Source organism: Abrus precatorius, unplaced genomic scaffold (assembly GCF_003935025.1).
Source record: "Abrus precatorius isolate BTA unplaced genomic scaffold, Abrus_2018 Scaffold7, whole genome shotgun sequence".
In the NCBI taxonomy this organism is placed as follows: Eukaryota; Viridiplantae; Streptophyta; class Magnoliopsida; order Fabales; family Fabaceae; genus Abrus; species Abrus precatorius.
In genome coordinates this window covers 35,003,091-35,029,537 of record NW_020874417.1, presented here as the reverse complement: position 1 = coordinate 35,029,537, position 26,447 = coordinate 35,003,091, and the positions used below count along the sequence as shown (strand labels likewise).

Here is a 26,447-nt window from a genome sequence, read left to right as displayed (position 1 = left end):
ATGTGCTTCAAATAAGAAAAAATGCAAATTATTGCTTAAGTTTGAATTATGTATAATTTTTTTCTTGACATTTAAAAAGGGGTAATTTGATTTTGTGTCTTTCGAAACATGTAAAACAATCCTTTCGTAGCTAATTCAGGGTTAAATTGCTACCAATTAGTTAATTCCTAACTAATTAGCGATGATTAGTTACCCAAGGGTGGTTTCATACGTTTTAAAGACCTCGGAGGATAAAATATAGTCTTTTTAAAATACACGTTTTTAAACATCAAAGGTTAAATTGCATAAAACCTAAGCTTCAATATAGTAAATTATAAATTTCCTTTTAAATATTCTTATGAATTGATTTACTTTAGGTTTTTTAAATATTACTAACAATTAAGTGAAGTCCTCCATTTCTCTTATAAAAAAGAAATATTTTATGTTAATTCTAGCCAACAAAAAAAGTATTTGATTGTTGTTTTTATTCTCTTTTTAACAAGATTTTTCTACATTTTGGTATGTTTAAACTTATTTTCACTTCAAACTTGAGTATTTCAGAATTAACTATTTTTTTAAGATAAATTTTCAGAACAGTTTGAAGAGTATTTCTAACCGAAGCAAGAAACTAATTTTTGAAGGCGTAAACATTACAAAGTGGGTTTTCCCTTTTATGATGATTTATTTTTCATACATACAAATAGAAATTAAACTTAAATCAAATACTTATGAGACCTAATTATCTACCCATTGTAATGAACTTTGTTGGTTGGAAAGAGAATCTCAAACTATATTACATGCAATTTCTCTTACGTAAATTTATAATATAGTTTATGAACATATGACTACAGTGTATTATAATTAAATAATCACAATTTATACTAGTTTCATGAATTAAATTATAAACACAGTCATAACTTACATTTCATTGGAATTGTTACTTGTATACTTTTTTTCTTTTTCTCCGAACGGTTCCTGTTCCTGGTTGTCTTTTTCCATCAATATAGTATACGTTTAGCCAAGCATTTCTTGGTGAGTTCACCAGAGTATATCATATGTCAATATTCCTTCCCAGTTCCCAATGGGTAATTCCACATATATTACTAGGTCTAGGTGGAAAATGACATGGTAGATAGCTTTCTCTTCCACGTTGTCCTTCCTCTGACAATTTCATCGTTTTGTTTCTCTCCTTTGATTTGTAAGAGGTGTGTATACCTTATTGGCCTCTGCTCAAGGCAAGTAAGGACTCCACCACCATTTATAATATCTGATGATGCCAATGACAACCCATTAAGTAGACTTGTGCAGTAATCTGGCTCCGCTACACCATGAAGTATTTCATCTTCTTCAGGTTCACATAGTGATTGAACTATATCTGAGCTTCCACACTCCCTTCTGTACTCTAGTGTGATACCAGATAATTGGTGGCCCTCTAGAAATGGGTCTGGGATGGTCTGTATGAGCAATCAATGATAGAATTTAATGAATTAAAAATATATATGACATTCATAATGGCAAGTTAAAAATAATGAGTAGATCAATTTTGTAATTACCTCTAGCATCCATCTTACATACTTGACATTATTAACATGTTGGTTCATGTCCAAATCACTTCTCCTGGGCTGCAAAGTGGAGAGGGGCACAAAGTCATTAATTGGGTATATTCTTTGTGCTGTAATGTATAAATTAAATGGCATATGTACTGTACCTTCAAGTCAGAATTCATGTATTTTGCCTCTTTGTCCAATTTGACAATTTTCTCGGGAGCATCTTCCTTTATTGCTTGCTTTTGTATGAACCAAGGGGCAACTTCAGCTCTCACCTCTTCTGGCATTTTGGACAGGCGTCTTGTTTTACGGTTCATCATCACCCACGTGCTGTTTTATGGCTAATCTTTATCAGTACCGGTATAACATACCCCCTTTTTTTTTTATTAACATATGTACGTTATTGTTGATTGAAATTTATTAAACTCACTTAATTTTGCGAGACAATAAATTTCAACATACACCAGCATGTGTTAAAGTAATATGTAGGTAACATCTTTCTTGTTAGAAAAATTGTCCAAACATGCATACCTTGTTGCACGAGCAAAAATGTGCCCTGTGGCTTGACTTCTTATCAGCCAATCCCGTCGCATTCCATTCTTGCCCGATGCTCCAACCCATGTGTCAATTTCAACTACCTCTCCCCTGACACGTTAAAGTGCATTACTCGTTATTATATGATTGATGAGAGTTTATAGTAAAACTATTGAGATGAGCATGGCCCGGGACGGATTTAATTATGGAATATCCTAATGAAATTCTATGCATATCTTTGTCAAGATGCAACTCTATCAGAAGAGGTGGTAGGTGTTTGTACTTTCGTGCAGCTAAGAGTACAGGACAAGAATATGGAGAAAGTTCCTAGGAGAACCTTCAAGAAATAGTACAATTTTGTCAAGTAAGAATTGTCTGAAGCATGGTGAAATTTTTCAAAATTTGATTCTATATTCGACCAAAGATTTATTTGAAGGGTACAGATGTACAATCATTTATGTCCTAGTAATAATCATGATGGAAAGGGACTTACCAGATGGGATAGTAATCAATCAGAACTTGCATTCTTGAGACGACCCAAATGAGATCGTTCCTCACCATTCCATGTGTTGCCCCAAAGCCATCACCAAGAAGTCCAGACATCCACACATGGTTTAATGCTGTTTCCTGCATAAAAATGCCATAAAAATTGCGTTTTTAGCTTCAAGCAATGTCAACAAAGGAATAAAGCCCATGTGCTTTTCATGAAGTAAAATATACTCACCTGAAGGAGATTGAGGATACTCTCTAGTGTAGCAGTTTTGTCAGCTCCAACTTCATAGGATCTAATGACAATAGTTTGTCGATACCCAACACCACCTTCAACAATGAGTCCTTGACGATGAGGATCAACCAATTGCTTCTTTGTTGGGATGTTTTGGCGTTGGCCATTTTCAGCAATGGTAACAGCTTGACCAAGAGTAGTGGTACTTGATGCTTCAGCTGTTTGGCTTAGAGACTCAACTTTGATTGGGGTTCTAAAAGTCCCATTAACTCTGATGCTGCTGTTCAATTGTTGCTTAAGCTGGTCATTGCTTTCTCTCATGGAACAGCACCTTACAAGATAGGCTGAGGCTGGATATGTGAAAGTAGCAGCCATTAATTCTTCTATTTTTGTTCTCTCTCTCTCTCTCTCTCTGGATGATATGGAAGGAGAGAGGTTGGAAGAGAAAAAAGGGTGATAAAACATTTTTATAGTTTAACTATAGACGGTATTAACAAAGCTGAACTTGGAACTCTTAAGAGACAAATAAGTGAACCTTGTGATTCAGCTGACATATCAAAGAGACTTTGGCGTTTGCCGCAGAAGTAATTTTTAGGGGTCCGTTTGAGAAAGGAAACGGCCTAGTACAGATCGATCAGATAGGTAAAGTAGACAAAAGTGTGTTTGTCAGGCAATTTTGTGGTATGAGAGAAGTTAGAATATTTGAGGCTTTCACTACGTCTACTTCTACTAGCTTGACATCACAAACTTTGTCCTTTTCATTATTACTGCTGCTCGAACTTCAAATTGGTAAGCAATAGGTAGACATAGTGCCTATTAGATAGTTGGCTAATAATAATAATAATAACAATGCAACAATAATAAAGATTGTGCTAAATTTAAAAAATTAAAAATAGTTTTTTATTAAAAATCTAAAGAATACATTAGAAATTATGCTAATGAGTATATGATTATCAACTTTAATAATTTTTAAATTTTAATTATTTAATTAATGTCTTAAGAACGTTAGTTAACATTTGCACAATAATACTTAAAAAAAAGATAGCCTCCTCTAGAAGTTGACATCAGACGCGCTTTTGTTGAAAAAGTACACTGTTGCTTAGGTTTCTCATGCTAGTAGGAGTATTTTCTAGCAGTCGTGTGTGTTGAGGTTGCAAGAAGGCAAAGAGAAATGTTACTTCCAAGGAGAAAAGTTTTGATACTGGAAGTTTCTAATTGAAAAATCATGAATTAGATAGTTGCGTGGAAGAAACCGAACTTCCTTGGAATTACTATGTTTTTTGTTGTTTGTTGGGAATATGGGAAATGAATTATGACGGGGAAAATAAATTCAACTGAGAATTTGTAAATATTTTCCTCTAATGCCAAATAAAGTTTGTGCAGATTAGGAAGTAGGCCAAGGACTTCTATTGATGTCATTTATTATTTGGTCACAACTCACATGCTTTACACTTTGAACAATAAATGTTGTACCGCTGGTATGCTTTAATTTGTTTCAGCATTTGCCAATAAAAACATACTATGTAACAAACGGTGGTTATACATGTTCGACAGCACATTAGCAACTGGATCGATGGGATGCTAAAGATTGGACAACATTAATACTACACCATAGCAGATAATAGTAATACGCCAAAAAATTTATTCTACTGTGTAACTTACTTTAATTTGTAGTTTTTTTTCCCAATCTGTCTTTCACGATAACTGCTGTAAGGGTACTTTATAAATTAATTGTAAAAGAAAATTTAAAATAATACATAATTACAATCAATTATATTACAATTTAATTTCGACCAAACAATGATAGGTGCACATATAAGAGCATCCCAAGCTTAAATAAATATAAGATTACTGTGATGTTATTGTTATTTATTCATTTATCATTTATTTATCATTTTTCTAACTTTGATCTTCGTTGTAATTTAAAAATAAAATAAAATATTAGGCTTAAATAATTTTTTTTATTCCTATAAGTAGTATTATTTTTAAAATTAATTTTTGTAAAAATTTTGTTAATATTTAATCCCTAATAATTTTAAAAGGATATAAAATTGGTCATTTTTAGGGATTAAATATTAATAATTTATTTATTCATAATGTTATCTTTTATAGAACTAATTCTAAAAACAAAAATATTCATAAAAAAAAAACTTATTTAAACCATTTATTATCATGTATTGTCTAACTGCAGTAGCAAAAACTTTATAATCATTATAATATTTTAAATAAATATTTTTTATTCATTAGATATGATTCATGGAAGCGTTTTATAATTTCTACTAAAATTTTCTATGAGGAATTATAATGTCTCTATACAATTTTAAATTCTATGATTCTTACTCACATTGAAGTCACACACAAATAACATTAGGAGGACTTGAAAGAACTTTTGTGCAATCTTATTTTGATAAGAATTTTTTATTTTATTTGAAATGAGAGAAGAATGTTTCCTTTTATTTAATTTACAAATATATTAATACTAATTCAATCTTTTATAATTAACAATAATTATATTAAAATTTATAATTAGAGTAAAAGTCATTAAATTACTTATACTACTTGTTAAATTATTGAAATAATCTAACAACTCATTCCCAAAAACAACCTATAAAAATCTTCACATAATTTATGAATGTGGCAATAAAAAATAATAATGCTCCTGGGTCGCATTATGCAATTTATTTGAATTTTTTACTGTCAAAATCCTTCATTCAATCTGAAAGATTATATTACAAGAAATTGTGCAAAATGTTTGGAAAACATGTCTTTTACAAGCTCAATCATATTTGAATCTGTAAATGTGATTTGAAACTAGGATTACTACGGTTGATAAAATATGGATATTCCTGTAATTTTGAAGACTAGAGTGGATATTTACTGGAGCAAAAATTGCCTAAGAATAATGTGAGTTTCTCTGTTGGAAACGGAAAAATAAGTACGACATTGATAATTAAGGAAGACAGAAATTTGATGAGTTTTTTAATTTATTATTTAAAATAAATTTACCATAATATCCTTATTGGTAAAGTAGTTTTAACAAAAGAAACTTGAACATTCTTGTCAGAAAATTTGGGTGAATGATACTTAACACGTTCCTTCATAGATTCATGTTAGCCAAACCCACCCACACTCCTGAAGAAATGAATAAGGAAAAAAAATCCAGGTACATCAATTATAATCACGAAAAAATGTTTGAATAAACAAAAAATACATTTGCTTTTTTCACAAACAGGCAGAGCTTATCAGAATTTAGAATTATGTAACATACAATTAACATGAAGCACGAACAGTCATGTCCCTCAAGTGGTTTTAGCCTTCACGATCGATTAATTTCTGAAGGATAGCCTGCCAAAATATACAATTTAATAAATTACGTTCCATAACCTACCTCCACAGATGCTACATGTAAAAATGATCGAAAGACATTACGAACAAAGTGAACCAGAAAACAAAAATAATTCAAAACACGATCAAATGTTTGCAATGATATCCATGAGATTCTTATTTCTCAAACAAAACAAAGGCGAGCTTATTCTGTCAGTTAACTTACAGGGCACGAATGATATGCTTTTAGTCCCTGATGCAGTTCAACAGATGAAATTAAAAGCTTTACAGGACGAAACTCAATAGACAAACTATGTCCTCTATTGTCTGTGAAACATAATAATTCACGATGAATGAGATGTTCAAATGCCTGCATACACAAGGGGAAAATACCAACAAATAAGCCAGGGGTTGGGGAAAAATTATAGGAAACAGTCCATAACCATCATTCACTACATATAACACGTTTGGCTTAAATAATTCGTTAAAGCAAATGAACACACCCTTAAGCAGACATTTCGTGCATAATAATCAGAAGTCTGGAAGGAATCATGTATACTTTTATACTCTGCAAAATATGGTAGACATGTTGAGGAATAATCTAATAAGAGGGAAATAAAAACACAATAAATATTACCTTTCATTACAGAATTGAAGTTGCATAAACTTTGCTCCTTAACTTCCAATCTCTTCATGCAAACCAAAATATAAAGTTCTAAAATGGAGCAATCTGCTTGCAAGTTAAAAATGTAATCAAATAACCATTAATTTCTCCACAAACAGCTAGGGAGAGAACTAAAATTACAAAAAAAAAAAAAAAAAGCTTTTTCTGAATAGGTGTGAGATTGACTAGTTGGATCAAATGACGTCATAATGTTATACGTTAAATCATGTTTATACACAAATTACAAACCTACTAATCTTTCATAATAGTTTCTCTTATAGTTTTTCATGGTCTTTCTTTGCACACAATTAGTAGGCTACCTTCTAATAAAACAAAAAAGTTTTCTCAAATCAATTAGGTACTTATTTTCTTAAGATATGACAAAATGGAAAAGAGCCCTAAGACAGCAATTTTTAAACAAAACCAAAAATATATTGAAAATTGATTATAACATGAAAAAGAATCCATCAGTGATTATACTGAATTATGGAGAAATATGAAAGATGAAAAACTAAGATCCATAAAATGGGAACAGATTACCGAAAAATAGATCAATGTGGATGAAATCAAATACAGAAAGTACATATTATAAATTATCTAAAATTGTTGTACTTCTTAAACATTCCAGTTTAGGCTGCCTCTGGATACTTGAAAATGCAGTTTCAATGTTCTCCTGGGTCAGGAACCCAGTCTGCAAATCAATCTGAGAGACTGCACAGAATCTGGAAAATCATCAATATTGCATTAGTCTAGGAGGATAGTTTATTTGATATTCAACAGTAACAGAAGTCTGAAAAAATACTTACAGGAACCTCAGCAAATGTTTGACAGAGGAGTCAAAATTTAAATATTTATTGAAAGTTTCTTTGAATCTTCTATCTGCTATAATATTCTGTAATTTGTCAAGGATTTCTTAACCAGGCACAGAAATGTGAATTTCCAAACATAAACAACAGTTTTTATAAATGGAAACTAGCTGTTTTGATGAAATCAGTTACTTACAGAAACGCAAATACAGTGAATGGCAATGTGAACAACTAAAAAGGTTTGCAACATTAGTTTTTTGGCAAAAGTTAGACAAATGTGCCAAAATGTATGCATTATAAGTTATGTCCAAGTCTTCACAATTGCATAATACAGTACATATGAAATTTTTAAAGCTTTGTTTGAGTGATTTTAGGAGAGGAAGATAAGAAAGGAGAAAATTTATTTGATGGTAACCCTTGTATGACAAAATTTAAATGTGAATGAAAATTTTTATAAAACCCTCCAAAACCTCCTATAAACTATGCTTTTAAGTTTCCTTAGATTGAAGAATTTTTTGTTATTTCTCTCTTCCTTCTCCTCTCCTTCTTTACTGTCAAACCCTTTTCTTCCATCCTTCTTCAAATTCTCAAACAAAGGTTAAATAGTCTTTGAAATGAAATAGATTATAGATAAAATATATTTTCATTGCTTGTAAATATGATTAGATTTGATTTTAGGTCTTCAAAACTTTTTTACCGGTTTTAGTTCTGATAAATTTTAATTTTTTTAAAAATGGTTACTATCATTATTCATTAATGTCATGACATGTGATAAGACATGTCACTTCAAATTTTAAAAATTTAAGTAGTAATAGGGTCCATTTTTTAAAAATTTAAAATTTATGAAGAACAAAACCCATTAAAAAATTTTGGAAGACTATATTCAAATTAATATTTACAAGGACTAGAAACATTTAAGTCACAAATAATTGTGGGTGGTACTCATTCATTTTTAAGGCCTACTAATCAACTAGATTCGACATGTAAAATCAGCATAAAAAGGATACTTGGACCTTTTTATTAAATTCAACAGCATAATCATGTGGAAAGCTTGAATCAATTGGTAATGTCAGTATGCGCACCAGTAACCTACATAACAAGTCAAACAATGCATTTCACATCACATTCGCACAGTCTAATCCAAAGGAAATTACAATTTATCTACCTCTGTGAGTCTTCCGTTGAAGGTGGTAAAAACAACAGCTTTCTATGTGAAAAACGAGATCGTACCCTTTTCTCCAACAACTGATCTGCATCCTGCAGGGTGGATAATCTCGAATTGAAAACTAAACTCATGATCAACAAGCACCTCATGCAGCGATAAATTATCTTCTCAAAATATATATGAGCAAAACAAACTGGAAAACTTCCAATCCAATAATAAATTGTGAACCACAAAATAATATCGATTTAAAGGAACTATTTTGTTTTCCTAATCCATGACGTATATAAATTCAGACATGATGATATCCACAACTACTTGAAAGTTTATATAAGGAAAAAATAACTGTAAAGTACACACCAGACGGCAACTAATACCAAGTACAACAGCCTGCGATGTTATTGATTGCATTGCATCCAGCAAACTATAAAGTAACCGCTGTTTACCCTGCAGAGAATCAGGATGGAGATAATAATGAAGTGTATGATTAAAAAAGTTAAACCAAAAAAGTACAATAGAAAATATTTCACACGGATCACAAACAGGATTATTTAATATAATCAGAAGTCAAAACTGCAAATATAACCCAGAATTTACAGTAAAGCTTTTGAGAAATGATCACAGGGGAAAATAAAATCGAGCCTTACCTGGGCAAAGAGGTCAAACTCATCCAGAACAAAAATTACTGTTTTATGTGCTAATCCGCATTCCCTAGAAAACAAATATAAAAAATGCTTTATAGCTTCAAATTATTTTCCTTTTTCAACCAAGAAAACTTTACTCACTTTAGCATGGCTACCATAAATTGGGAGTTGTCATCAAACGAAGCCTGCAAAAGGTTCACACCTTATCAAATCAGCATATCATAATTGCATGTGCATAGTAGGAATCTTGTTAGATAGATCACATTACCGCTTTCGAGAATAGCAATTGATGCTCCATGCACAACTGCCTAGCTATTTCCTGATTGATCACCATTAGCAACGACAAATGAGACACTGTACAAGAAGAGGCAGCAGTGTGACCTATTATACTGTTCAAACGATTTCTGTTACAAGATTTATAAATTCTATGATAAGTCTAACAAATTCTCACTGTTCCTTCTTATTCAAAATTAATCTGAGGACGGGGGTGCATTGTTCAGCTTGGTCCGTCACCATCCGATTCCTTTGCAAATTCATGAGTTTTTAACAAGAGAAAGCTTTATTCCACATTTTTTAACAGAAATTCAGAAAGAACATTGTCACAGTTCCTCAAGAAGAATCTTCAATTTTCCTAGCTAATTCATTGTTCAAGATTATCTTCTGTCTAATTGTTCCCTTTTTTTTTTTTTGTTGAAATATAAAGTCGTCAATTGCTCTCAGCTAGACCTCGTGCCAATCCAATGTTCCTCAGTAAGAACTAAGAAGCTAACAAAGAGGGCAAATTATCCAAATACTAAGCCTTTGATTATAAACAAAACACTACTACCGTCAGCAACATCATCATCAGCAGTAAGTCAACATGATCGATTAAACAGGAAAAAAAGGCAATACTAATCGGAAAAAGCGTTTCAATTAGTATGTAGGCAGGTTTTAGGAATGCCAACCTTGAATGCAGATATATCATCACTATGCAAAAGCCCATTCAACCTGATCTGTAACAATCCAATAACGTCTTACTATTATAACTTGTTTAAACTCATTCCTAAACCAAATGCATCAATATTATTACTTGGAAAGAAAGAATACCGCTGAAATTGAATCGGGATATTGTTGCATCAAATCTTGAATAACAAGCTCCAAAACCTAACAGGAGAAGACAGTAAAAAAAAAGGAGGAAAGGAAACCCTTAAGTTGGGGTTGATGCGAGTGAGGGACAAACAAACAAACCGCACTCTTGCCGGAGCCACGAGGACCGAGAAGAAGAATAGAGTTGTTGCATGCCTCCGTCACTGAACTTGATATCATGAATTTCAACTTGCTGATACGATAAATCAGTAGAGTAAGGTCATCGAAATTCCGATTTGATGATTCAATTTAAAATGAGAAACGTTAACTTGGCGGGAAGAAGAGAAGACCTGTAGTTGCTGTCTGGAGAATCGTTGTAGATGAATTTGGCATCGCAGATTCTGCTTCGGAGCATATTCACTGCCTTCGTTTTGTGATTCTCTCGCGCCATTGTCAATGATGCAACACAATTGGCGGGAACAACAAGGATAACTTATTTATTTATAATTAGCGCGGCCCTGGCCCAGTACCTATGGGCTTCGTGCAAGCCCGAGTGATTGACTAAAATCCTTCGATTACACAATAATTAAATTACTAATGTATAAATTTAGGATTGACTATAATTCATTTGTTTTACAATTAATTAAAAATGATTTCGATAAAAATATTTTGAACTGTTAAATATATTCAAATGTAACTAAATTATTTTAAATCATATTTTTTTCATTATAGCATATATTTAGGAAAGAATATTGTTCTAAAATTTTTTCAAATAGATAAATAATATATGAAATCAACCATATAAGAAATTACAAGCCACATAAATTAAATAAACTTTATATTTAAAATAAATCAACCCACGAAGAGTATCAATGTAATATAAATTAAAATTTAAATGTTTAAATATTACAGTACTATTTGGAAAGAGTTGCTAAAGTTTAATTTATGGTAATATAGTATTTTAGGAATGAACTTTATTAACTCTTATCTTGCTCAAACATGCCCATCTTTTCTCGAATAAAATTAATTTCAATAAATAATTATTTTGATTTAGAAAAAAAATAAAAACTCTTTTTAACAATTTTTAGCCTTCAAAAATTTATAATATACTTTAATAAAGAACTCAACATCGATTTAGAAAATAAACTAAACAAATTTAAAAGTTGTCTCTCTAAAATATATTTATACTGATTGCAGATATTAACGATGGTTTATGTAATGTAAGGAAGAGTGGAAGTGTAACTAAATAACTATATGGGGGAGCGAGGGCTCATAGCGTGAGGAAGCCAAATCGTTCTGTATCTAACTAAGAACAACAGCCAACCGTTTGACTGTCAAAAGACATTACGGTACGATATAGCATGGGATTGGTAACCGCCACTGTTCCTGTTCCTCAAATCGGGTTCGGGTCACTCCCATCCATTCGGGTCAACAACTCCTCCGGGTACAGGTTGAGCTTCCCTCTCTCTCGCTCGTCGAAGAGGAATAGGAGTATAGGTAGATTTGTTTGCTTCGCTGTTGACGACGACCTCAGACAGAAGCAGCAAGAGTCAAGTACTAACGCTACTGGGCTTGGCTCCGCCGTTGAAGAAAGGCCTGGTAGAAACCAACCCACTTTGTCAATTTTAATTTTTTTTATTCTTCTCTTTGTGTAATGATTATGCCTAAAAGATTTTTAGAAGATTTTATCTTTTCTGAATGATTTTATTTATTTTTTGGTCTTTTAGGAGAGGGCTCGTTCGAGTTGTTACTTTTACTTTGAATTTGTATGCTTAATGTGCTGATCATATAGTTTCGTTCTGTTACCAATGATTTATTTGAATTTATAAATTGTTTTTCCTTTATCTCGGGTTTTCCTAGTTGCATTTTAACTTCTTTTTTTACTGTTCTATTTTGAATTTTTGTTCCGACAGACATCATGCCTAAGATAAATTATAACATTTCGTTATGTCTTTTAAAACATCAATTTTCTCTTTTGATTTATAATTTATGTTTCATGTTAATTTGGAACTAATTACATGTGTTTTAGTGTACTCATGTTTCCACAACTGTAGTAGATATGGTTAAGATTCTGAGACCGTTCGTATTAAAATACAGATCTTTTTGAGAGTACAAATGAAGAAACGCTGGAAAATTTTAAGCAAGATGGTGAACGAAGTGCTATCTATGATTTTCTTTATCCCAGTAAAGAGCTTCTACCTGATGATAAAGAAATGAGCATATTTGATCATCTTGAAGAGCTGCGGCAGAGAATCTTTGTATCAGTTCTGGCAGTTGGAGCAAGCATTTTGGGGTGCTTTGCATTTTCAAAAGAACTGATCATGGTTCTTGAAGCTCCTGTTAAATCACAGGGTGTAAGATTTCTTCAGCTAGCTCCTGGCGAGTTTTTCTTCACAACTTTAAAGGTAAGAATTCTTACATATTCATACCTGGGATGATTACTATTTCCTTTCTTACCTTGTGAGCTGTGGTAGTCTATTTTTTGGTGTGCATTTCATGTAAAATTAAACCAGTGCTATGCTGTTGGGTCTTGCTTTATCAGGAACAATATGCAAAGCAATCTTGTTTCCTGTGTCTGCCTTATAATATAACTAGTTCATAAATAAGGTTAATGGCATGGGATAATTGAAATTTATTTTTGTTCTTGCACTAATTGTTTAATCACTAACAGCTTAAATTAAAATTCAAATAAGACCAATAGCTGACTAAAGTGTGATATATAAGAACAAGAACTATTGAAACTCTTGTGAGTAAATACAAGGTAGCCATGTCTACTTACATAACATCAATTGATAAGATCATTGGCTGACAAATGGCACAAAGTAGTATGGGTGAATGGCCAAAATACACAGCTACCGTAATAAAATTTACTTTTTTCATTTTGAACTGCAGGTGTCTGGATACTGTGGCCTTCTCTTGGGAAGTCCTGTCATCCTCTATGAAATCATAGCCTTTGTACTTCCAGGCCTAACAAAAGATGAAAGAAGGTTTCTTGGGCCAATTGTTTTAGGCTCATCGGTTCTTTTCTACGCTGGAATAATTTTCTCCTACTTAGTTCTGACACCTGCAGCATTAAATTTCTTTGTTAACTATGCTGAAGGTGCTGTTGAATCATTGTGGTCCATTGATCAATACTTTGAATTTGTTCTGGTGCTTATGTTCAGTACAGGCTTATCTTTCCAGGTAATTTTTTCTTCCTGGTTTTATTCTTCATTTCTTTATGAATTACATGGCGAATAGTTCCTTCTAACTGACACCACTACATGCCACAAGGCCATTTACCTAATCACATGTCCTTTGCTGCTGAAATTTGTAGATAATAAATATGTAGAAAACAGCAAATGATTACATTTTTAAATATGCCTGCTCAGGTTAATTTGGAGTAATGAACAATATGGACATGCCAAAAATCGAAAGAAACCTGGCTATTGTCTTTCAGTTGAAGAATGCTCATAAGATAGTTTTTATTTAGACTCCATTTGTGATCAATCACTCTTTTGGACTATAGCGAGGCATAAATTATTTTGCCTTTAACTAGTGCGCGAGGAAACAAGGACAATAAGTAATCTTTAACTAATCTGTAATTCTGTATTGTACCATACTTCGCTTGCCTGTTATATTTTTCCCCTGCAAACTTTGGTAGTTATATATGGAAGTTATGTTGCAGGTACCTGTTATACAATTTCTATTGGGACAACTTGGATTGGTGTCTGGAGACCAGATGCTATCAATTTGGAGGTATGTTGTGGTTGGTGCTGTAGTAGCAGCAGCTGTAGTTACGCCATCCACTGATCCTCTTACTCAAGTTCTTCTTGCGGCACCCTTGTTGGGTCTTTACCTAGGTGGCGCATGGATGGTTAAGCTTACGGGACGGTGACCTTAGCCTCATTTCTTAATTATGCGCTAGAATTTCAGTCTGGAACAGATGTTAATGTACATTCACATAGCAATCTAGTGTATATGTTTACTTGTACCAAAGCATTACCTTTCCTATATTATTATTGATTTAAACATATACATCTGTAACTAGTCATTCTTGGCATGCGTAGGTATGTGTTTAAGATTCATCCTGACAGTTAATTTGGTTTCGTACATTTCATAACACGTTTAAATTAAAATCCTGACATTTTATTACCAATAAAAAATTATAAAATAAGTAAATACAGCCATTCAAGCTGAATCTCATCACCAATTTGGTCAGTAATTAATAAAGCTCAAGACATAATTTCAGTTGTCGATATTCTCAAAAATTTAAGTAACTTCAAAATTATGATAATAATAAAACTAATTTTAAATATCATACATGTAAAATATAATTATAAATGAATTTAAGATTATTTACATTTTCTTTTTGTAGTCCGAACTAAACTAATTCCATTTTGATGGAGTTATAGTTAAAATCTTAAATTTGGACGGCAATTCCAATTCTATTTTAATGATAGTATTCAGCAGAAATCTCATGATAGATAATGAGTAACGACATTCCTTAGTAACTATAATTATAAATCAAATCAGGGATTGACCAGAAACAGAAGTACCTCTCCGTGTATAGAATTATAGATCAAAGGAATCGTTTTATAGTTTCTACAACATCGAATTCATTGCACATATATTTCAAACCCTCCACCCCCACCCCCACCCCCCAACTACACATACCAGAGTCTATTTGGTTAATGTAATATTTTCCAGTTTGGCTTCTATATCAGCAGCACTAGAGCCACCTACTTCAACTTCAGAAGCAAGCTGTTTCAGTGAACTCCTCAAAGAACTGCATGCCTCCTGAAATAAATCTGGTGTACCATGAAGTTCTCCTAGCTCCACTTCCACAGCATCAATAGTGCTCTGGATTTTCTCCAAAGCTGCCTTTATGGAAGAAAGACCTTGTGGAGGATAAAGGCAAAATCCAATCTCATCAATCTGCCGACCAATTTCCTGACACTGCTGCAACAACTTCTCCAGCGAATTTACAAAAGTGCTGTTGTCATTTGGTTTTTCTTGCTTAAGTAAGCCTGTGATGGAGCGAATAAGTTCTTTTATGACCAAAAGCGAATCAGAGACGACCACAATTGCACATTGAGCCACTTTCATCTCTTCAGGTGACAGGTCATTCCCCAGATCATCTTCACTTGGATCATCAGATGAAGCTAGCTTCAATTCTCTCATCTCACGAAGAACATCCTTCACTGAAACTGCAACCTGTGTCATTCCTCGCCCAATGGCTGTAATATTTGTTATAGGAGTCTTTTTAAGGGCAGAACATGCTTCCCATACAGCACCAACCAATTGTGGTAATGATAGTTTCAGGTCTTCACCATGAGATCCTGTTGGTGTTCATTAAAAGAGAAAGAAGAATGTCAACAATTCAATAAGAGACTGGAGAAATAATTTAGTGCAGGGTCAGGATCAGGACAAATAAGTTACTGCAAGTAATATTATGTTTAGTTATAGGGTCAACAACAAATTAGTGGTGTAATATCCTAGGTCCATAACCAGGCACGAGTACACTGCAGATCAATTATAAGATATGACCCTCAACATCGCTAAAGCCACGGTATAAAAACTTATCAGAAAATGATCAAAACATGGTGTTAACGGAAGGACTCTAAAAACACGTCTATCACCATTTTGCCATGAGCAATAAAACTAAATATGGTAGGCCAACATCAATAAATCATAAACGGCCCTCTCCTTCACCATTAGCATCGCCTACGTATCAAGAAGCATGTTTGAGAGAGAGAGAGAGAGAGAGTTTTTACCATAAAAAGAGACAGTTCCCTTCATCAACCTGAAGCTAGAATCAACAACTTGCTTCAGAGATGCATCAACACTGGAAGACAAGGTAGGCCCTGCACCTACTTTACTGCCATGGGAAAGCAACAGAAAACCTTGTAGAGTGTTGAAGTAAGTTTCCATGTTTTCCTCAATTGCTTTGGACTCTGGCTTTTCTCCACTCCAAAGCATTCCCACTACGAAAAAGAACGAAGAAAGATACATTTAATTACATAAACTCGTGGTCATGCCTACATATGTGAACCAATCATACATTAAAAAAAATTGTCGAAGGAAATCTTGAGAGCAGATAAACTCTTTTTAAAAACAATCATGCCCTCAATCTTTCTGCTTTCCCACGTGCCAGTTTAAATGATTTCATTCATGCAATCTTCCTAGAACCGTAATTCCAATTGCAATTATAGTGCATGAGTCTCTGTAGACTAACAAATAAAAAGAAACGCAAGACTGAAACACTAATCCAAGAAAAGAATATAAAAGAGGAGAAAAGTGAACCTATGGTAGCCTGTTTAGAAACTTGGTCACCCATCTTAATGACATCTTCCCAACAGACTTTGGGCAAAGAAGAATGCGGTTTTTGATCCAAAACCTATAAGAAAGATTATTAAGTGAAGTGATTGAGAACAGAAGAGAGAGGAAGAAGAAGGGAAATACCTGAATAGTGTCATTGATGGTGGCGAGGAGGGAACCCAGTATTTCATTCAGCTTCTCTTTCTCTTTCTCTGCTTTTCCTCTTACAGTTACTGGCATCTCCTCTACAAGACTACAACCTAGGAAAGAGATACCAACTTCCGCTGCTTTTTGCTTATGCTTAAACCCTTCCACTGTCTCTCTGCCAATCACCAAACATTTTCTTTCACATTTTTAATTTTATATATAACGGGAGTTTGCTATTTGGACATCCAAGCCCATCAAACTTTTACGGATACCCAGCCCATCAAAAAGAACGCTTACGGGCTTCAGAAAACTAACTAACAAGATAACACTTACACAGTCACACTATCCCCAATGAGTTTTTTAAATAAATTTGTATATTTTCTTCCCCATAATTTAAATAATTAAAAATTAAATGCATAATATAATTTTTTTTCATGATGTAAAAGTGATTATTTTTAAAAATACTCTCCTGAAATTTAAATTAATATTAAATTAAAATAAAATAAATACGTAATATAGAAAAAACAATGCTTAACACGATGCAGAAAGAACTGGTTCCCAAAAATACTCATATTTGATAATATTTGAAAAATTACTCTAGTTAAAAAAATAGTATTCATAATTTATATATAGAGATTAGTTTGTGTAAAAGATGTAATTTTTTATAATTTTAATTTTTCATCAATAAGGATAAATATTATATTAAAAATTAAACATTCATTTAAATGATCACAAAATAGTGTGATCAAGAGAAAGTGATAAAAATAAATTGAAACAGTTGAATGTGACAAAAAAAACATAAAGGTTTTAAAAATTAAATGAATAAAAGAGAAATTTCTCAAAAATATTAAAAATAAAATACTCCTAGCTAATAACTAAAAACATATTTTTATTTTATGAGTGCTAATTAAAATAACATTAAATAATGCAAACAATTATTTGTTTTAACTCATTTACAATATCAACCAAAAATAAAAAACGTTTTTAACTAACTATAAAGCTTTACTAAAAGCACTATTTGTCGTATTTAATATTTTCTGTTTGATTTTGGAAAGTCAAAACGTTGTACGTGGATAAACGAAAGTGTAGTTTTCTACTTTTTCATGTTCTCACTGTCAACAGATATTAAGGATCTTGCCTCCCATTTTAAAAGAAAGTTTCAGCACTCACCAAAATATAAGAAAAAGGAAGCTCCAACGCATTTTGCACGAGCAAGCATTATAGTTATGATTATAAAGTATTACACCATTTAAACCGTATTAAGAACACGACGTCTCAACTGTTTAATTTTACTCATTCTATTTACATAAGATTATTAAAAATGACAATTTCAATTCATATACGCATTTGGGGTTAAATGGCATAAATTATAGTATTTATATTTAAACTTGAGTTTAATAATATTTGCTTGACAAATATTTAACCTTTTTTTAATCATTAAAACTAGTTTATTTTAATTGGAAAAAATCAATATTTATTTATGAAAAATGTTAATTGTTATCTTAAGAACACTGCTTAAGAAATTAAAATTTATTAAAAATGCTATTAACCCATGCTTACTGCAATTTTCCACACATCCAATTGCTTTTACTTCACATGAGAGAACCTTAACTAACTTTGGATTGAGAAAAAAAAGACTTGTGCATTGATGACACTGTTGTTGGCATGAAAACCATTTCTTCCTCAATGTGACTAAAATTTGATATATTCCGCAGCCAAAGCTAGAGGCTTTACTAATACCAACTAAACAAACTGATAGCTTTTAGAATTCTTCTCCATCTGCTTAATTATAGTCTTAAACTAATCTATCTTCTACTGCTAAACTTCCCTGAAATAACCTTTCCCGTGCTTTAATTGCCTGCAAATGAGTACATGTGTGATGTGTACACCAAAAATATCAATAATAATAATACAATAACTTAGTCTCTAAAATACAAACATCCTTTAATTTATCACCTGAAATTACAAAAATTTAATTTTTAATTGGTCATATTTTTGCAACATTGGACTAAAACAATTGTCGTTTAATAGTCTCAGGGAATTATAATTACTGTTGTTTGATAATTTTAGGGACCAAAATTCTTTTTTATAATTTTAAGAAAGATTTTGATTTAATTTATAAAAAATTCATTCTAGTTCTTGATTTTTTTAAAGTTCAATGCTTTTGGTCTATGAGTAATAGTATTATTAACTAAGAAGTTATCATGTCTTAATTTTTTATTGAGTCATGTTAGTGAAAGAGACTAAAAGTGTTGAATTTGGAAAAATTAAATATTAAAACAATTTTTTTAAGAAACTAAAATAATGTATTCTTTGAGGGGGGAAAAATTAGTAGTACTTGGGTAAAATATTAAAAAAGGTTGCATGGCTTAAGATGCAGTTTTTCTTTGAGTAAAGGTAAGTTAAAAGAAATTAGTTTGTTACTATATGAGAGAAGGCATAACATTGTGAAAAGTGATGTTCTATGACTTGGAAGTGGAGGCAAACCTGTTTTTTCCAGTTTGTACAACTTGTTATGAGAGATAGCAGAACTGTTTGGCATAATGCACCAGTGATTATTCCAATCCACAGGCCTTTTCCTCTTAATTGTACCCAGAAACCCAATATTGCAGCAATTGGAATTCCCAAACCATAATAAGCTCCAAGGTTCACATATGCTCCTAAGTGCTGCCACCCACATCCTCTAGCAATACCTATAAAGAACAGGTATTAAAGTGTTACATTTCATGGCACAACTCAGACTCAATTGCATATTTGCATAAAAAGAGTGTAAGTATTGTGCATTGAATAATATAGAGAACAAATAGCCAACCTGAAAGGGTGCCATGTAAAGTGTCAAATATAACAGATAGACTTAAAAGAGGAACAATATCTGCGACATAATCCACCACATCTTGCTCATTGCTAAATACATAACCTAAAACCTTCCTGCAGGCAAAAATGATTGAGCTCACCAGAACTGCCTCAGAAGCTGCAAGAGTCATAGCAGCAGCAACAGATACTTGTGCTGCTTGTGGACTTCCAGCTCCTAAAGCATTTGAAACTCTAGTGCTGAAAAACCCACCCAAAAGAGAAACCAATCAGAAAGAGGAAAAAAAATAAATTCTTCACTACTATTGTACATGAATAAGTATAGTTGCAAATTAATGAAGTTATGACTTGTAAGAATCAAAACCTAGCAGCTGAGCCAATTGATTCTGGGATTGTGTAGATTGTTGTGGTGACTGATACACTGATAAGAAAATAGTGAACATTTAAACAACAAATTAGCACGAATTATATGAGTGGAAATCAATATTAGGCTATTTGTAACAAGTTCAATATAGATTTTTAAATACATAATGTCATTCAAATTTGAAAGACTAAGAAACGTTCTACCATATGGATAAGACTGAAGTTTCAAGTTCTGGATTTGGTAGAAGACCAGAGAGCAAGATTACCAGCTCAAAGGACCACCATTCAAGGCTGCAATGATGATCAAATATTACCAGAAACAAACCATGGTTGAAAATTGAAGGGGCTATAAAAACACAATATAAAAGGATCAGATGTAAAGAGGAGGAAAGTCACCAAATCATTACAGCTGAAGGAATAGCAATGCGGAAGAATTCTCCAATCCCATGAAATAGTTCCATCGAAATTGGGACGCGTGTCCTTTCACATTTAGCAGAGAACTTCATATGTAATCCAAGTAAAAGTACATTTAACCAGTATGAAGTACCAATAGCAAATGCTGCTCCTAGGTTACCAAATCCAGATTTAAAAACTAGTAACCAACAGAAAACCAAATGGAAGCAAAGAGTAATGGAGGAACTTATGACAAGGGGACTGATCAAGCTTTGCATCAGAAAGAACCGAATCATGGATTGAAGGTTTGCATAAGCAAAGAGAGCAGGGATCATGCACACAGCAAATTTTCCAGCTTCTTGTGAAATCAAAGGGTCTTGCCCAAGTAAAATGAGTAGATTCTCCAAATAGATCCACAAAACAGACAGAGGAACACAAACTAAATTAAGAGAAACAATAGCAGTATAAATTTGAACACCATATTTTTCGTATTGCTGGGCTCCATATGCTTGCCCACATTGAGTTTCCAATGCACATGACATTCCAAACTGTTTGACATGCACAAAATATTAAGTACAATTAGCTCACCAACATAACTCACAACAAAAACAATTTTCCCTCCTTTGACAAACAACAGTTTCCTACTGATTGAGTGCAATGCAATTGTAGCTCTTAAAATAAAAGAAGGCAATAGTTAAAGTGAAAGAAACACAAGACATGCGAAAAGGAGACTTACAATAACACTGAAGCCAGAGACAGCACCGATAGATATGGCAATGGCTGTGCTAGAGAGAGCAAGCTTACCCAAGTGACCCACCATCATCAATGAAACTATTTGTAGAAAATATAGTGACAAATTGACAGTAATCATAGGCCCCGCTAGATAACCAACCCCTTTCACCTCTTGAACAAAAACACTCCATGTTATGCCTGAACCTAAACCACCCACTGCCTCGTTTTCCTTCCCTAAGAGTTCCTTCTCCATATCTTCTCTGTGATTCACAAGAGCCTTGCACCCTTTACAAAACTTATAGAAATATCACAGCCTTGGTGTTTTGCATGCTATGCTAAACGTTTAAATGTAAGTGTCTTTATATAAGTGCTTGTGTTTGCTATGAATAGGGTTTGTGATAGTACAATGATTGCCTATTTGGTTAACTTGCAAAGGAAAATGATTGTTCCCCTCCAACCTTACAATGGGTGTAAAATGACTGAAAAAGAAGTACATTAAGAAAAAAAAAGTAATATAGATGAACAACGCGGTAATAAATAAATGTAAAAATATAAAGTTGGTATGAAAATGTGTCAGTGTTTTGAATAATGGGGCAATTTGGCCTGACACGAAATGAAGTAATGGAAGTGTGACGTTTACATTATAATAACGTCTTTGAATTCCAGATCGAGTTGGATTTGCCAGAAGTTGCATGATAGCAATTGTACTTTTAATTAATAAATCAATTTGAATTAAAATGTTAAAAAATTAAACCAAAAGATGACATTGCATTGTGTATTGTTATTTTATTTTTTTATTATTGTTATGTATTAAAAAAATTAATTTAATTATCAAAGATACACTTTTCAATATTTATTGTTGATGGTACATAAAATATTGGCTTTTTTATTTAAATAATGCTTTTTTAAAAACAATTTAGTATATTTTAAAACTAATTCTTTGTCTAATTTTTTTTTTTTGTCAATGCAGCAGCAGTATCGCACATAGACAATAATAAATTTTTATTATTATTTTAATAGAGTATCATTTTAATATTACTGATATTATACTAAAAATTAATATTTGTTAAAATCGCATGAGTATCGGATAAAATGAAACGATAATACATTTTTATTATTATTTTAATACATTATCATCATACAAGGAATGATGGAAAAAAAATAAAAAAATAAAAGTAAATAAAAATGCAGTACTTATATTTTTTAATCAATTTTAATACAATCGTTACAAATTAATCGATACCCATTCTTTTATTATTATTTTAAAATTCTATCGTCTCAAAACTTCTTATACTCAATTTGTCACTAGTAATATATAACACTAAAATATGATATATGCTGCAATTGTATCACAAGGAAGGATTATTCCCATGAAAGGAGTAGCCATCAATTCTTCCACCAGATACACAATTATGTGAAGGAAAAATTAACTGTGAAAGTTAAACACAAAAATAATATATCACTGTACACATGCTAACTTTTTAAGCTTAAAGAATATTTATTATCTGTTGTATACTTAATATTTAAAATGTATAAGATGATAAAAAAAAAGGGAAAAAGACAAAAAAATACAATGTAAAAAAAGAGACAAAAAGTCAAATAAGGTGAAAAATAAAAAATATAAAAATATAACTCTTATTATTAAAATATTCATCCATAAAATCTAATCTTTTTAGAAAAGATGAATAAATAAATATTTTGAAGAAAAAGATAATAAAAATTAGTAATATATTCTTTACATACTTTTGTAATTATCTGGTTTTAAAATTTTTGAAAAAATTAATTAATTTACAAAATTAGCGTTGTAATATTAATAAAATATCAAAGGAGTGTGTTTTAAAAAACATATTCATAAAATACCACACTTCAAAGCTGCACAACAGTTTAAAATGTATTTTTTTACTAATTCGTTAAAAGCATCATTTTTTTATTACGAAAGAGTCTATTGTGACTTTAAAATTATTATTATTATTAAATAATTTTATATAAAATATTTTTATTGATTAATTAAATTAATAAAAGAATGACAGCAAACACTGATATTATGCATCCTGTGCTTAGACTATAAGAAATGATCAAACGAAGAGAAAAAAAAAATTAAACATATCCATGTATGAAGTGTGGTGTGTGGTGCAGTTGCGTCGCAGGGAAGATCCATGTATGACCTAGATGAATCCACATTTAGGTGCTATTCCAAATGCATTATGATATGTCTAATCCAATATGCTAGAGGAATCCCAAATTAACGAAAATAGATGCAGCTCCTCATCTATTACAAATTATGACCATTGGAAGTTTGGAGGCGATAAAATTTTAAAATAATAATAAAATAATAAATATTAGTTAATTTATAATGATAATATTAAAATTAATTAAAAAAATATGAATATTAAATGCTGTACGACGATAATGTATTAAAATAATAATAAAAAAGTATTATCATTTTATTTTGTTTGATACTTATGCGATTTTGACAAGTGTCACAAATGTAGTATCGATAATATTGATAATATTGCTACTGAGTTAGCAAAAAAAGTACTAGACAAAGAATTAATTTTAAAATATACTTATTTTAAGAAATTATTTTTAAAAAGGTATTATTTAAATAAAAAAGCCTAAAATATTCTTCCCTCCAAATTTTATGTTTACTTCGAATATGTTTTGTATTCCAGATTTTCATCTCCTAGAAACAATCACTTTTTCATTTACGTCTTTTAATTAACTTTTAGATATTATTAAGACCGACGCGTGTTTTGGTCTCAATTCTTTTAATTTTTTTTTTCATTTTCTAATGATATTTTAATGAAATTTGTAAAATAAAAAATTTATCCAAATACACAACCCAAATTATTTCATTTTGGTTCTATTCAGATTAACTACTCACGAGTACTTAAAGTTCAAAATAAACTAAACAAATGAAATTAGAAAATAATTTGTTCACATCCTTGAAATGGAGCATAATAGATGAAAAAAAAAAAAAGAGTATGTTAGTATAAAAATATAATTAATTTTTATTTATAATTTGTGAATAAAATTTTTAACAAGAGATCTACAATAACTTTTTTCAAAAATTTATGGTCCCTCTCGTTTGTATCCATCACTGCAAAAGGCATTGCACCTAACAAGCAAACTCGAGCAGCATCCATGGGGAGTCATTTCAGACCCTTGGGCCTCCTCCTAAATCAGAGGTGTGGAGCTACTCATTCTCCATTTGCATTTTCTCGGGTTTCGTCGATTGCACTTAATCCCCACTATCACTAACTACTCCTGTTCCTAAGATGGCACGCAGGGAACTATGAATATCATCCATCATTAATGTTCATGTGAATTTTACATATATTAATAGATATTTATTCACTTATTAGGAAAATCTAAGTATTTAAAAACTCAAACTTATTTAAAAGGTTACTAATATATGTTAATCGCATTAATTTTTTATATAAATAATTAGGAGGATTTAAATAATTTTACATATCGAATATTCATGATTACGGGTATCTCCTAATCATAAAGAAAAGTCCATTCGAACAAATTTACCTTCATTAACCCATCCGGATTATACATCAGACAAAGAAGATGATTCGAACGTTGCGAGGCAATTTATCTTATATACTAACGTAGAGTCCTTTTATCGTATGGGAAAGTATCATTGAAGAAGAAAAGGAGAAAAAAAAAATTTGACAAGCGACGTAACAGAAAAATAAATAGATAAGAGAGAGAGAGAAAGTAAATATAAATATTTAATCATATTTTAAGATCATTACCCTATAGATAAGGGCTTTTTTATTTAAATAATACTTATTTAAAAATAAATTCTTAAAATAAGATTTATTTTAAACTATTTCTTTGTTTGGGGCTTTTTTTTTGTCAAATCAGCAACAGTATCGCACATGCATAGACGATAGTAAATTTTTATTATTATTTTAATAGAGTATCATTCCAATATTACCAATACTACACCAAAAATCGACACTTGTCAAAATCGCATGAGTATCAGACAAAATGAAACGATAACATATTTTTATTATTATTTTAATATATTATTGTCGTCCAGCATTCGAAACTCATGTTTTTTTAATTAATTTTAATACTATCGTTGCAGATTAACCGATACTCATTTTTTATTATTATTTTAATATTTCGCATGACTTCTTAGAGCGGTTCCTTATGAACCGCTCTCATAATTATATTTTAGAGAGCGGTTCAAGTATTTTTTTTATTATTTGATTCAATCGTATCAATTTTGTTGTTTCGTCTAATTGGTATAGTTGTAAATTCAAATTCAGTATCATCCAATTACTTACAAAATTAGAACATATTATCATATATAATAAATATAATACAAGCTAATTCAAAATACCAAATATCTTATCATATCAATCAGCTGTTGCAAGTTTAATATATATATATATTTAATGAATAATTTAAAATTAAAATAAATTACAAAAGTTATATTGTAATATTGTGTGAAATTTCAAACTTTAAAAATTAATTTTAAATTAAGATTAAAATAATTTTTAATTTGATGTTGTGTATTTAAATTTTAAAATTAAAAAAAATTAGATTATTAGAATCTATACAACTTAAAGTTTGAATCTGATTAATTCAATTATAATAAATACTTAAAAAGATAATTTTGTCGTCCATAATAATTTACTTAACTGATTATTTCCAATAAAAAAAAAATATTTGTTGTCTAACCTCAAAAAAGAACCTATGCAGCTTAACAGAAAAAAAATTCATAAAAATACTCTCATTTTATAAGTTCTAAATTATTTATAAAAGTGTGTATCACCATATTTTTAAGTTAGCAACACAATATTTGTTACAATTTTTTTTCATGTAAAATAGTTTCATTTTGAAAAAAAAAAAGAAAAATATTTTTGAAAACAGAAACAAATATGCCACGTGTCGAATCGTAAACTAGAGCGGTTCCTTAAAAAAGTAAATAAAAAAACATGACTTTTGAGAGCGATTCATACGGAACCGCTCTCTAAAATAGAGTTATGAGAGCGGTTCATAAGGAACTGCTCTAAGAAGTCATATTTCCTAATTTTTGTGGCGAAATATTAAAATAATAATAAAAAATGAGTATCAGTTAATCTGCAAACGATAGTATTAAAATTGATTAAAAAAACATGAGTTTCGAATGCTGGACGACGATAATATATTAAAATAATAAAAAAAATATGTTATCGTTTCATTTTGTCCGATACTCATGCGATTTTGACAAGTGTCGATTTTTGGTGTAG

General features: G+C 31.1%; 5 protein-coding genes across 5 annotated transcripts; 1 reads left to right on the top strand and 4 right to left on the bottom strand.

Moving 5' to 3' along the window:
* Positions 1 to 1,088: 1,088 nt before the first annotated feature.
* On the bottom strand, positions 1,089 to 3,159 carry LOC113871881 (palmitoyl-acyl carrier protein thioesterase, chloroplastic-like). Its single transcript, XM_027508974.1, has 6 exons — positions 2,785 to 3,159; positions 2,554 to 2,687; positions 2,058 to 2,171; positions 1,688 to 1,856; positions 1,533 to 1,601; positions 1,089 to 1,433 (listed from the first exon to the last, which is right to left on the bottom strand). The coding sequence occupies exons 1-6, from the start codon at positions 3,157 to 3,159 to the stop codon at positions 1,089 to 1,091; spliced, it is 1,206 nt and encodes a 401-aa protein (XP_027364775.1).
* A 2,934-nt stretch (positions 3,160 to 6,093) lies between these two features.
* On the bottom strand, positions 6,094 to 10,900 carry LOC113871880 (origin of replication complex subunit 4). Its single transcript, XM_027508972.1, has 16 exons — positions 10,800 to 10,900; positions 10,612 to 10,702; positions 10,471 to 10,527; positions 10,329 to 10,376; positions 9,653 to 9,703; positions 9,526 to 9,569; positions 9,388 to 9,451; positions 9,101 to 9,187; positions 8,744 to 8,835; positions 8,586 to 8,667; positions 7,579 to 7,664; positions 7,385 to 7,494; positions 6,746 to 6,838; positions 6,612 to 6,676; positions 6,335 to 6,478; positions 6,094 to 6,129 (listed from the first exon to the last, which is right to left on the bottom strand). The coding sequence occupies exons 1-16, from the start codon at positions 10,898 to 10,900 to the stop codon at positions 6,094 to 6,096; spliced, it is 1,251 nt and encodes a 416-aa protein (XP_027364773.1).
* A 762-nt stretch (positions 10,901 to 11,662) lies between these two features.
* LOC113872481 (sec-independent protein translocase protein TATC, chloroplastic) lies at positions 11,663 to 14,621 on the top strand. Its single transcript, XM_027510068.1, has 4 exons — positions 11,663 to 12,048; positions 12,547 to 12,854; positions 13,342 to 13,632; positions 14,117 to 14,621. The coding sequence occupies exons 1-4, from the start codon at positions 11,811 to 11,813 to the stop codon at positions 14,324 to 14,326; spliced, it is 1,047 nt and encodes a 348-aa protein (XP_027365869.1). The 5' UTR covers positions 11,663 to 11,810; the 3' UTR covers positions 14,327 to 14,621.
* Positions 14,622 to 14,970: 349 nt separating this feature from the next.
* On the bottom strand, positions 14,971 to 17,077 carry LOC113873192. Its single transcript, XM_027511218.1, has 4 exons — positions 16,894 to 17,077; positions 16,735 to 16,828; positions 16,206 to 16,415; positions 14,971 to 15,770 (listed from the first exon to the last, which is right to left on the bottom strand). Exons 1-4 carry the CDS (start codon positions 16,987 to 16,989, stop codon positions 15,112 to 15,114), a joined length of 1,059 nt encoding a protein of 352 aa, XP_027367019.1. The 5' UTR covers positions 16,990 to 17,077; the 3' UTR covers positions 14,971 to 15,111.
* Positions 17,078 to 18,691: 1,614 nt separating this feature from the next.
* On the bottom strand, positions 18,692 to 21,537 carry LOC113873235 (protein DETOXIFICATION 14-like). Its single transcript, XM_027511279.1, has 7 exons — positions 21,200 to 21,537; positions 20,467 to 21,011; positions 20,275 to 20,361; positions 20,072 to 20,128; positions 19,709 to 19,947; positions 19,384 to 19,589; positions 18,692 to 18,754 (listed from the first exon to the last, which is right to left on the bottom strand). The coding sequence occupies exons 1-7, from the start codon at positions 21,446 to 21,448 to the stop codon at positions 18,692 to 18,694; spliced, it is 1,446 nt and encodes a 481-aa protein (XP_027367080.1). The 5' UTR covers positions 21,449 to 21,537.
* Positions 21,538 to 26,447: the final 4,910 nt, after the last annotated feature.